Below are 12,419 nucleotides of genomic sequence, written 5' to 3'. Positions count from 1 at the left end.
CTAAACCATAATTCACTATTAATGTTTGTGAAGCAAAGGGAATGGTAAGGTATTTCATCAGAAAAGGGAATGGTAAGGTATTTCATCATTCTGCAGATGTTTATGTCAAAGGAAAATGTTCCTTTGATCTTGCTTGTCTCTACTTCACCCCACAAGGGGTCCATGTTCTCTTTATGCACACTGGAAAGTAGGTATAGACAGGTTCAGAAAAGGGAATGGTAAGGTATTTCATCATTCTGCAGATGTTTATGTCAAAGGAAAATGTTCCTTTTATCTTGCTTGTCTCTACTTCACCCCACAAGGGGTCCATGTTCTCTTTATGCACACTGGAAAGTAGGTATAGACAGGTTCATGGGGCCAGACGCTATGATTGCTTCAGGTTTAAGTCAGTCATATGCCCATTTTGGTGAAACAGTGAGGTACAAACGAATAGATGAGAAAGAGGGATAGGGAAGAAAAGGGAGGGCGGGGTGGGGAGGGAAAGAGAGAGAGAGAGAGGAGGTACGGTAGAATATATGTATGTGTCTGGGAGAGGAGTGAGGAGGGAGACATAGCATATTTTGTACTGAGGACCAAAAGGACCTCCGCAATTTGTATCTGGCTCTTTTTCCCTCCAAGGAAATAAAAAAAGAGAATGAGTCAATAACGCCTTGGTTCTGATGTGCCGCTTGATAACAGTGTACATTCTTTCATTGACTTACCACTGACTGAACAACTTTTTAAACCAGTGTCACAGCGCCTACTCTGTCCCTTCCAATCCATAGCCCTCTCCCCCCCGTTTGAGATATTTTTAAACAATCCTGGCTTTATCACACACCACCTTTAATTAAGCCCTTCCAAGCCTTCTGACCTGATTGAACTACTTCTGCTTGGATGCCTCATACCATGTGAGGCTATGTGATTAGAAAGGACACAGAGCCACAGCCCTGCCCTGGGATGCTCACAGTCCGGTGGAGGCTCCCCAGTTACAATACAGTGAGAAGACCTAGGGCAGAAGAGGGGCCAGAAATGCGAGGAGAGCAGAGAAGAGTGAGAGGTGGTGTTGAGAAATGACACTTGACTTAGAGCTCAGAAAATGAGGAGGCAGTCACCAGGTGGGACAGAGAAGAAAAAGCATGTGGAGATGGGCATCTGCAGATCAAGCCTGGGGGCAGGAAAGCTTGGTCTTCTGGGAAATGGAAAAGAGTTTGGCAATCCCAGCCCACCAGGTGGAAAGGCAAGGCTATGTTGCAGCCAGAGGGTTGAGAACATTGTATCTGTGGAAACCTTCTTCTACAAAGAGTAGCATCAAAGGTTTTTAATGAGGGAGTCCCAGGAGAAGACCATGTGAGAGATCTCTCTGATGCTGACAGAGACACATACTGATGGCAGAAGAGAGATGAGGGCACAGGAGGGGTGGTAAAGACCAGAGATGGGGGGATGACGGAGAGGGTGAGGTGCCTGGGCCGCGGGGGCGTCGTGGTGTGAGGGGGGAGTGAGGCCGAACAGGGGCTTCTCCCAGGAGGCTGCTGGGTAGATGCCCAAGGTGTTAGTGAAAATCTGGAAAGCTGAGAGAACAAAATAGGGACTACAGCTGATACGCGTTAGAACTCTTACGGTTAACGGCAACCAACTGTTCAATGATTTCAATATAAATTTACTGATCTATTAAATTATTTAAGATGTGGCTTCATTACCCCCCATGTCCAAATACATCCTTAAGTCAAAAACCACGGCCTTGAATCAGAAGAAGCTGTTTCTCTTTCTGTTCAAAAGCAGAAAAGTCCTCTGAAAGTGCGATTGATCTATATTTGAAATAACCTTGCACAGTTTGTACTCATCTTGAAAAATTATACAAATTAGAGCTAGGAAAGCATATTTAAGGTGTTCCTAGTCCACTCTCACTTGAGGAATAAAATCATTTTAGCCCAGCCAAGAGTATGAATTTTGTCCAAAGTTACAAAACTGGTCGTTAGCAAAGTGAGAACTAGAATCCAAGGCCCCTGACCCCAGCACAGTGATTTCAGTAGAATCGGGTTTGATCAGTTGGAGAAGGGAGCTGACCGTGACCTGAAGGCGGCTGAATCCCTCCCACAATTGTACTGCTTCTAAGAAACCTTATTATTCAAATCAAAAAGAAAAGCAGATCTTAATATGGGCTTCGGATAAGAAGTCTGTCAAACATCCAGAAGTCTAGGGATTAGCTGCAAATTTGTAGTTTATAGAACCACGTTGATAGTTAAAGTTTGCCAATGTTGACAACGCCCTAAGTGAAGTTAACATTAAAGAATATTTGACCTTTCCAACATTTTAATTTTGCTGTGGGCCTAGCTTCGCAAAGGCTTCAGGAATAATTGACACATGCATTGAAACAACTTTAATTCTATCCCCAGCTGAGGTGATGATCAGAAAGCAACTATTCTGTATATAAATCTTAATCGCCGTGTAAAGATGGTCTCTAAAGAATCCTTCTTGTTTACATTATCAGGAAAGGGAAGTAGAGGAATTATTTTTGTATGTGTCATTCATGGGCTCATGGTCGAGTCTAGTTTGTGGTAATGAAATTAGAGAATTCATTTTAATCAAATATTTAGAACACCAATAAAATAATTTTAAATTAAGAATGTTGAAAATATCTAAGAAATGTAATCATGAAGTTATCTTAAGTTAGGTGAAAATATAAGTTCAGGCTATTTAGTGACTCATATTGTAAAGGTGCGCTGGCTACAAAGGGACATTCAGTGAGAGGGAGAGTGAAGATGGATGTCACCATGTTCACAGCCCAGAACATCATCGCAATCCCCACTCATTACCATTGTGCCCACAGAACACCCCCCCGCCAACATCCCACCCAACACCCAAATGTCAGCAAGGTCACTACTTGGGGTTTAATGGTAAACTACCCAAAACACTTAAAATAAGTATGCTTGAATTCACTGTATATGCTCTACAGTCCACTGGGAATACTGTAGAAGCCATTCTATGTCCAAGATTTTAAATTATTCCAAGAGCATGCAAAGGACAGAGTGTATGAGTGTCTTTCTAACATGAAAAGAATAGTAACCTGCACTTACTCGAGAAGGGTGAGTTAGGAGCACTTTGATGAATCAGCAATACTGTGTAAGCTGGTTTTTGTGAGGTCAGCACAGCAACTAAAACCCTTGGGCTATTCCTACGGAGAAACCAAGAAACCAGAGCATCCCCTCCTTATTTGGTTGGCTGATTGTTCTCAGTGCTTGAGGAAGGACTGTCTGACCAGGAAGAGCCCCGCACACAGCCACCCCACTTATTACTGTATCCAGATCAAAGGATTTTGATTCTGTATCTTCCTGGGAGCTCTTTAAAAAGTGATCTACCTACTTTTTTTTTTTTTTACATTATAGGAAACTGAGTCTTAGAAAAATCAGCTGGCAAAACTCATCACAAGTTCTAAGGCAATTGAACCTGTGTTATGCTATGCATATGGTTAAAGTGGTTCCTGGAGTAGAGTCTAAACTGTTGATTTAATCAATTAAGAAGACCACGTTGTTGCATATGGAGACCACAGCCTGGCTGTGCTATGTGTATTTTTGGTAAGATGGATTTAGTTCCTCAAAGAAGGGTATAAAATAAAGGATAGCTCTCACTGGTTAAAAAAAGCCAGCATTTTATGACATTGCAGAGGAACTTTATGGATTTTCCAGTCCGCCCACTTCATCATTTTATTATTTATTTATTTATTTTTAAAAGATTTTATTTATTTATTCATGAGAGGCAGAGGGAGAGAGAGAGAGGGAGAGAGAGAGAGAGAAGCAGAGGGAGAAGCAGGCTCCCAAGGAGCAGGGAGCCCGATGCGGGACTCAATCCCAGGACCCTGGGATCATGACCTGAGCCGAAGGTAGACGCTTAACCATCTGAGCCACCCAGGCGCCCCTACACTTCATCATTTTATATTTACTAATAAAACTGTTTTACTTTCATTGTCTTTGCTACCCTTTACCTTGGTCGTTGCTGTGTATCAAGTGACTAAATTTAAACCAAATAAAAACAGAGATAATGAGGTCTAGTCAAGGAGCACTGATGTAGGAGCCAAGAGATCTAATTCCTAACAAAATCACTTAAATAAGAAAATACAAAATTGTAAAATATAAAATATATACAAATAAGTATTGTCTATTATTCCTATAGACAACAAGCTAATGCATGGGGAAACATTTTTTTTTTCCAAATCAGGTCCTATCATCTTTTTATAACTTTAATGAAAGAGCCTTAGGCTTACCTAGGAACATCAAAGCTATACAACTGCTAGATAATTATAGAACTTCACTCTGGACAGAGTCAACACTTGGTTATTCTATTGAAATTTTCCTTCAACTGCTACCCTACGACTTCACTGTTTTTATAAAAATTCTAGTATGTGGGATGACATTAATAAATAAGTGCACCAGTCAGGCTGGTGCTCTAGCTTCTTCAATTTCACTTTAGCACTAGAAGTGACATTTTCAGTATTGCTTGGATTCTGAATGTTGTCCCAAGTCCAACACTGGGCAGGGCTTGGAGAAGAAGCTGGCCTACTGTTATGCCTGGAGGAGGGTCAACTTTCTGAAGATGCTCACGCCCCGGGGGTCAGCCCTCTTGGGACACTCCAGCACCGGTCCTTGCAGTGATGGAAGGCTCTTTATCCCAGAGGAGCCATGACAGAGAAAATGGACATGATCTAGGAATAGATGTCTGCAGTGTCGTGTGTCCATGAGGTAGAAGTCAGAGGACTGGGGTTGCGAGGAACAGTATTTCAGGTGACTTACCTCCTCTCTGTATTCCATTAATCCTCCGTTGGTCCAGGTCCCTCCACAAAAGAGGGCCATGGCCATAGTGCCATTCAGAATTTTCACTGAATTCTGCTTGTTTGAATTGCACATATCTCAGAGGAACATAAAAAATGCCAGGGCACTGTGGCCCGTGCATGGAGGGTAATCAACTCCTCACAGATAAAAAAGCACTCACTTTTTCTAAAATCTAAATCTAAAAAAGTTACTCACCGTCAGGTAAGCAAAATACCAAAACTCAGTATTCCCAAATAAGAGTTCTCTAATGTTTGCTTTTTAGCTTTTTTTTTTAAAGATTTATTTATTTTAGAGAGAGACAGAGAGAGCGCCTACCTCTGTGAGCAAGGGGAGGGGCAGAGGGAGAGGGAGTCAAGCAGACTCCCTGCTCAGCAGGAGTGGGACATGTGGCTCCATTCCAGGACCCTGAGATCATGACCTGAGCTAAAATCAAGGGTTGGCCGCTTAACTGACTGAGCAACCCAGGTTCCCCTTTTCAGCTCTTTTTTAACAAGGAATTCCAGAAGCTGCCTTCAGCATTAAGGGAAAGCTCACAGACCACCACTTACATGTCCTCCCCACCACGCATACCCCAGTAAGACTTTAAATAGTTCATTTTTTTTTTTTAAACCACAGAGAAGGGGCGCCTGGGTGGCTCAGTCGGTTAAGTGTTTGCCTTCGGCTCAGGTCATAATCTCACGGTCCTGGGATGGAGCCCTGTGTCGGGCTCCCTGCTCAGCAGAGAGTCTGCTTCTCCCTCTGTCCCTCCCCCAGCTCGTGCTCTCTCTCAAATACATAAATAAAATCTTAAAAAAAAAAAAAGCCACAGAAAAACTCTGTAAAATGAACATGCAACCAGAGTCATTACCTCTAGGGAGTCACTTTCACAATCTCCTTCCTCCGTGCCTCTCCCCTTCTCTTCAGTGATGGTGTTCACCATTTCAAAAAACCTACAATGAGAGTTGGTATGTGGTCACTCATAATACATCTGATATTAAATATAAGCAAGTACGTTCCAACATGACTTCAGAGCAAAAAATGGGAGCTAAGAGACTTTCTAAAAATCAGGCAATAAACAAACTATCAGTATCAGCAGGAAAAATACGATTTTTCAAAAAGAAAAACACAGGCTGGTAGGACTGTCTAACCTAATGCCTCACTTCAAATAATAGTAATGTGATATATTATAGAATTAGAACGATGAAGCTAGACAAAGTCATAGAAATGTGAAGACTGTGGACTTGGATGTCAGGCCAAGATTGCTAGTATTTGTGTGATTTTGGGCAAGCTCCTCCACCTCTCTGAGCCTCACCCCTTCATTACAAAAATAGGGACTACAGAAGTATCTAACTTAAAGGTTGTTAGGAAGATGACTTGACATAATACTTGTAAAGTGCTTAACAGAGTGCACTCATTAAAATTAGCTATTATCGTTTTGCTGATGGTCATATTATTATTTAAAATGGGAATTAACAAAAAATACCCAAATTCTGGAATAGTGTCTCTAAATTCTGAGGTGACTATATGATATAGTGTTGGCCACTACAACATTTGATCTCAGTTATTAAATATTTTGCCTTTAATATCATAAATATGGTGTTTCGTAAACACAATCTGCAAAACACTGATACGAATTAGGAAGAGCAGGCTTGTATGTGTGTGAAAGAAGCCACCTCTTTTTTGGTGACATTTTCTTCAGGAACTCTCCTTGTGAAGGTTTTTTTTTTCCTGTAGACCATTTCAGAGCCAAGAAAAATAGTTACAACAAGAAACAGATCTGCTCCGTGTAACACTAGCTGTGTCTAGTCCATTCAGAGGGGATGCTAACCATTCACAGACTTAAAGCATGGGAGCCACTATGAATAGGGGCTGATGGTCTCACAGGCAGGTCACGCTCTGCACTGCCAGCCCAAGGGAAGAGCAGGTTGTATGGGATACGAAAAATCTAGCTTCTACAACTAGGAACCTTTCTTTCTCTATACCTCTTTTTAATCCATCCATCCATCCATCCATCCATCCATCCATCCATCCACCCATCCATCCAACAAATACTCATCAGGTGTCTACTAGGATCGAAAACTATTCTGGCCTTTGGAACTGTGACAAGGAATAAAACAGACAAAGCCCATTTGGGAGTTTGGAACCTATCTATGGAGTTGCATGTGGTGTCTACTTCCCCACTCTTCTTTTCTCTGTACACATTTCTTGGAGTCAGTGACAAGAAAAAGAAGTTCCCAAGTCTGATCAGAGTAACAGTATGCTCTGATGAAGATTAAATAACCTGATGAGTTAGAGACAAAGGCAAATTCAACCAAGAGGAAGAAGAAAGTGACGGACCTAAAAAAAAAATCTGACTTTAAAGATAGACTTTAAGGTCTGGGGTAAAGACTTTCATCAGCTATTCACACAAAGTTTTTCAATGTGAACATCTCTAAGCGGAATATAATACAGTGGGATGGGAACACAGTGTAATTTTTTGGAGCCTGTCTGCTAGAGTCACATGCACTTAGTCCAAATCCCAGATGTTCATTTTTTGCTATATATGATTTTAAGCTCATTGAACTATGACTTTTTTTTAAACTCTTTTCATTGAAGATGTTAATATTTGCTACCTAACAGTTTTTATTTGAAGATTAAAATAAATATTAGATCTGGGGTAAGCACTCCATAAATCTTGGCTATCATTATCATAGAAAAAATCAGTAGCCTCAAGAATTTAAGTAGAAAAGTCAACCATATTTGTGCTAGGAGTTATTTCATATTTCCAAATCTTTTTACTACATATTTTATAATAATAAAGATAAAACTATAGCTATATAGTTTTTTTTTAAAGATTTTATTTATTTGACAGAGAGAGACATAGCGAGAGCAAGAATACAAGCAGGGGAAGTGGGAGAGGGAGAAGCAGGCTTCCCGCTGAGCAGGGAGCCCGATGCGGGGCTCGATCCCAGGACCCTGGGATCATAACCTGAGCCGAAGGCAGACGCTTAACGACAGCCATATAGTTCTATAGCCAACTATAGAATTATGGATTTACAAACATTTTATTTGGTACCAAGATAAAAATAGCTGACTGTATACTGTAACTAGTATATTAGTCATTTACCATGGGATCAGATAGTAATTATTTGAATAAGAACAACCCTCAGGAAAATTTTAAGTCCAAGTTGGCTTCTACCTGCACTTTGGTTTCTAAATTGTTACTCACTTGCCTACATCCCCACAGTCAGTCTCTATGTCCTAAGGGAACATGAAGTACTTAATTAACAGCTCAAGAGAAATATACCCAGGGAGGTTAACACAAGCATACAGCACAGAACATAGATTTTTGGACTATCTTTTATGGGTATAGATCAGATCACTGACTCTTAACTCGAACTATACCCCCACTAGAAAATCCAAAATAATTAGTCAGGGGTAGGGCCCAGGCACTTGTTAAAATGCACCAGTTGATTCTAATATGAACCAGAGTTAAGAGCCATTATTGCAGAAAATGGTGAGATTATTCACAGAATACAAGAATGAAAATTTTGGTAATCATCTATTGCAATAAGTGAGCACCTTAAAAATGAGACGTAACAGTTGGCCATTAACTGGCAGGTCTTGGTTAACGTTTTGTCTGCGGAAAAATAAATTATGTCTAGGAAAAAGCATGGTTTATTAAAGAGAGCCCTCCCCTCCATTCTCTGTTAAACATACCCCATAATTATAAACTATTAGGCCAAATGAAATATTTATATAACCACATAGCCATGAATTCCTTACAGGAGCTACATGTTCACTCATTAATTAAAAATAATGATCAGGTAAGAACAGTATTTTTTACACCTAAACAATGATGAATACGTACTTTTTACAGTGCAGTTCTGTACAGAAATAGATTTGGAAATCGTCGGAATTATGAAGCACATAAAGAAAACAGCATCGTTCTTCAAATTTGGAAATACTGAAACAAACAAAAAGAATTATTCAGGGAAATATCAATACTTCTATGAATGTGTAGTGCAAAATAAATACTTTTTATATCCAATCCCCATTATGATATCAATGTTGTTTATAACAAAAAGATATAAATAGCACTTGAAAAAGTGATGTTCCCCATACCACAATACTAAAATTACTTAAGAGTCTGAGACGTGTCCTCCTACTCATATCTGCAGATACGGTCGCTCTGGGGGGCTGTCAGTACACCTCCGCTATGTATCCCTCCAAATGAGCAAGGGAAATTGTCCTGCCTGCTACAGCACCACACTGCATGATGGGAGGAAAGGCGGAAGTATCAGCTGGCTGACTGAGCTCTGTGATTCTGGTTCTATGGCATCTTTAGAACAATGAAATGTCTCCAAAGCTAGAAAGGCAATGTGTGGAGGCAGTAAAAGCACCTCATCAGTTGTAGGGATTTTAGAGGTGTGAAGGAATGTGGAACAGCACTTGGTTCTGACTCAGCAAGTGATTTTATAGCAATTGAAATAATTTTGAGTCTACCATTCAAGCCATGCTGTTTTTTTGCCAAAGGTTAGCAAATATTTCCTGTAATGGGCCAGAGAGTAAATATTTCAAGCTTTGCAGGCCAAACTACTCAGTTTGGCTGTTGGAGCAGCCTTAGACAATACACAAATGAATAAACATGGCTGAGTTCCAATAAAACTTTATTTACAAAAACAGGCAGTGGGCCATATTTGGCCTGTGGACCGTAGTTTGCCAATTCCTATTTTATGCCTTTGCATCTGCTGTTCCTTCAATTTGGAATGCACATCATTTTTGACTTTTTAAAGAAATTCTATTCATCATTCAAGGCCCAGCTTAGATCTTACTCTCTCCCTTTCCCACTTTTACCTTAAACAGAAAGACTTTCTCTTGTACCTCTGTTCCTTAAACATAGATCTCTCATTGCTCATCTCACTGTCATCTCCATAATGGCTACATTGTCCTTAGTCGTTAAATGTTCCACTGATGGGCTGTGAGCTCTTTGAGAGTGGGAGTTCATGTCTTAGTCACTGTTGTATTTTTAGCAGAAGAGGACTCAACATTTGACACACAGCTGGTGCTCAATAAACGTCCATTGACTGAGCTGAGCAAGCAAGTTCTGAGGTGATGCAAGACAAACTGCTGACTTAGTTGGATTTTTTTTTTTCCTGTAGTCTCTTAATAAAGGAGGAAGCCAAGAAAAGTTAGCTCCCTTTGAAGTCACACACTGGAGCTTAAGTTTCTCAACCATATCAACCAGCAGTAAGCCACATGGACGCATTCTACGTATTTGCTGTGTCACAACAGAGGTTTACATAGTGATGCCATCTTTAATTAAAAAAATTTCATTGGAAAATAGATATGATAAGGTGGAATTTATATTACCATACTTTCCTAAATTGTTAAAAATACTGACTGCCTTGCTAATGACTGGTTTTAAAAATTAAATATTAAGAGAGTAAAACTTTATTTGGGAAGGCATGGGTTGGAAAGATATCTAATGAGTCAGTCCATTATCTTGCTTGTTTCTCTGCAGATCATTCATGAGGTAACAGGTGGTTTTACCAGGCAAACTCCAATTATCAGTGACTCAGACAGCTCTACCAGTTCATGCTCCAACAAAACCAATTATTATTATGCCAAAAGCAACAGGGTATTGTGTAACCGGCCTGCAGAAATCTGTTTTTTCTCATTTCTATTATGTGGAGATAAATAGTAGTAAACAGAAGTAATTTGGTTTGAAATTTCCAAGAGTTGGTTTAGCCTGAGCTTCTACAGAACAAGTATTTAAATGTTTAACCAGTGGCTCTTGGTTCTGGAAAAAAATCTCATTTCTAAATCCCAGGAAATGGCATTTCCCGACCTACTGGCATTATGATGGCAATGTCAGAACTGAACCAAACTGAAGTGAGCCACTATAGTCTCCAGAACACGTCATTAACAGCAACCCGAGGAAAAGCTTTTAAAAAATGAATTCCCTATAGTCTCATTAATAGTTACATTAACTATAGGACACAATCTGATCGATGGCATGTGGGTTTTTGGTTCCATCTAATAAGAGATTAGTTCCTGGCATATCAAAAGACTAGAAAAACATCCTATCACATAAACCAACCAGCTAGAGAGGACCCGGATAGCTCACTTTTATCTACACCTTGATTCTGGTCCACAGTCCACATTTACAACCTTGTTCTCCATATTTTAAGCAGGTGACAGGCACAGAGTCAGTTCAACTAACAAAGTTTTGTTACATATGTTTTCATAATGGAGATAGAAAAGGAGGTTGAGCATTTTCATCAATAGAAGGGTTCTTGAAGTTCTTTGCACTTTTAAATCCTGACTAAATGTTCTATTGTCTTCTAAGTAAAAAAAAATGTACCAAGGAAACTTACCTCACTCCCCTGACAGAAGAAGCACTAAAATTCCACTCATGTATACCTTTCTAGAACACAGGGGAAGAAGAACAAGAACAACAAACATTGAGTCATCTGAATGAAAATAACATAATTTTGTTTTATTATTTTAAAATAATATACACAGAGTAGTTTTTCCTAGTGTATAACTCTTCATGAACCAATTATCTGGATGGAAATTGTAATTCATTTCTAAGCCACAAGGGTGATGTTTATACTGCCTAATAATTTCTGTACTTCAATAAAACAGCTTCCAAGAGAATCTAGGAGAATTAGTCTCCTTAAATTCTAAAAACTTGATCTTTAGCAAATTAACCTAAAAACTGTTGTGCCTTAATTTTTAAAATAAAAAACCCAGGGATCAAGGTAATTCAATTATTATAGCTGAGTAATACTTATTTTCTGAGAAAGAAAAACATTAATTTGAATAAAGTCTCTACAAGGTTTTACAGATGATTATTTTTGAATTATCTTCAGTTAAATTTTCAAACTGAAATGGTGGTTCTATGTCTGCAAATATGTCTGTATGTACACGCATGCAAATAGTGTCCATGATAGCTACAATGTCTTCTGACCTAATTTATGCAAAATTCAATAAAGTATTATAAATATAGTAATAAAGTTTGAACATAAAAAATTTGATTGTCATATGATAAACATGGGTGACTGCAGCGCCAAGATGAAAAAAAATGTGGAAATTTATTTTTTAAGTTTATTACTAAAGCTAAGTTTAAATTAGTATTAAATTCATGTCTTTAAATTAAATAAACTACAAATTGGATCACATTCCCTATAAAAATATGTCTGGTAACAATACAGAATTAATAACACAAATATTTTAATAGAAATTTAATAGAAACTTAATTTAATAGAAATCCTAGTTGACACACGTGTCCAAGTTTAGCGAGTGCTGTACAATAGTCCATTCAGATTGCCAATTCAACTTTGTAAATGGGAAACAACCAGGAAAACAAGCTCTTGCCCACCCACTGAAAATACTGCCAGGAGCTTGAGGTCTTAGCTGGGCTGAAATGGGTAAGGAAGCCTGTGGCTCTGAGGTGGACCAGAACTCTCCTTTTGGCTGAAGTAAATCAAAAAGCCACAATTTATATCCACAACACCTAGTTCTTTGCTAGAACCATGCAACTTAACATAAAAATAGATCCTCCCAAGCCCAAAAGAGATGTATGAAAAAACTAGTTTCAATGTACACCAGTCAGGTCACAGGACCTGAATTAACACAGAGCAAATGTGCGCG

The 12,419-nt window shown here is 39.2% G+C and overlaps 1 protein-coding gene across 1 annotated transcript in view; it reads right to left on the bottom strand.

Annotated features, from left to right (window-relative positions):
• MAP3K5 (mitogen-activated protein kinase kinase kinase 5) overlaps positions 1-12,419 on the bottom strand; it is a 193,940-nt gene that overhangs the window by 61,650 nt on the left and 119,871 nt on the right. The window contains exons 12-14 of the mRNA XM_028121389.2: positions 11,141-11,190; positions 8,632-8,727; positions 5,650-5,731 (exon numbers count right to left, since the gene is read on the bottom strand). Coding sequence (XP_027977190.1) covers positions 5,650-5,731; positions 8,632-8,727; positions 11,141-11,190 — 228 coding nt within the window. The remainder of the gene's footprint in view (positions 1-5,649; positions 5,732-8,631; positions 8,728-11,140; positions 11,191-12,419) is intronic.

This window comes from Eumetopias jubatus, unplaced genomic scaffold, assembly GCF_037043125.1.
Source record: "Eumetopias jubatus isolate StellerSeaLion01/CBP00866 unplaced genomic scaffold, mEumJub1_p1.0 scaffold_6, whole genome shotgun sequence".
NCBI classification, from domain to species: Eukaryota; Metazoa; Chordata; class Mammalia; order Carnivora; family Otariidae; genus Eumetopias; species Eumetopias jubatus.
The sequence above is the reverse complement of the archived record's forward strand: the minus strand, read 5'-3'. Positions and strand labels throughout refer to the sequence as shown.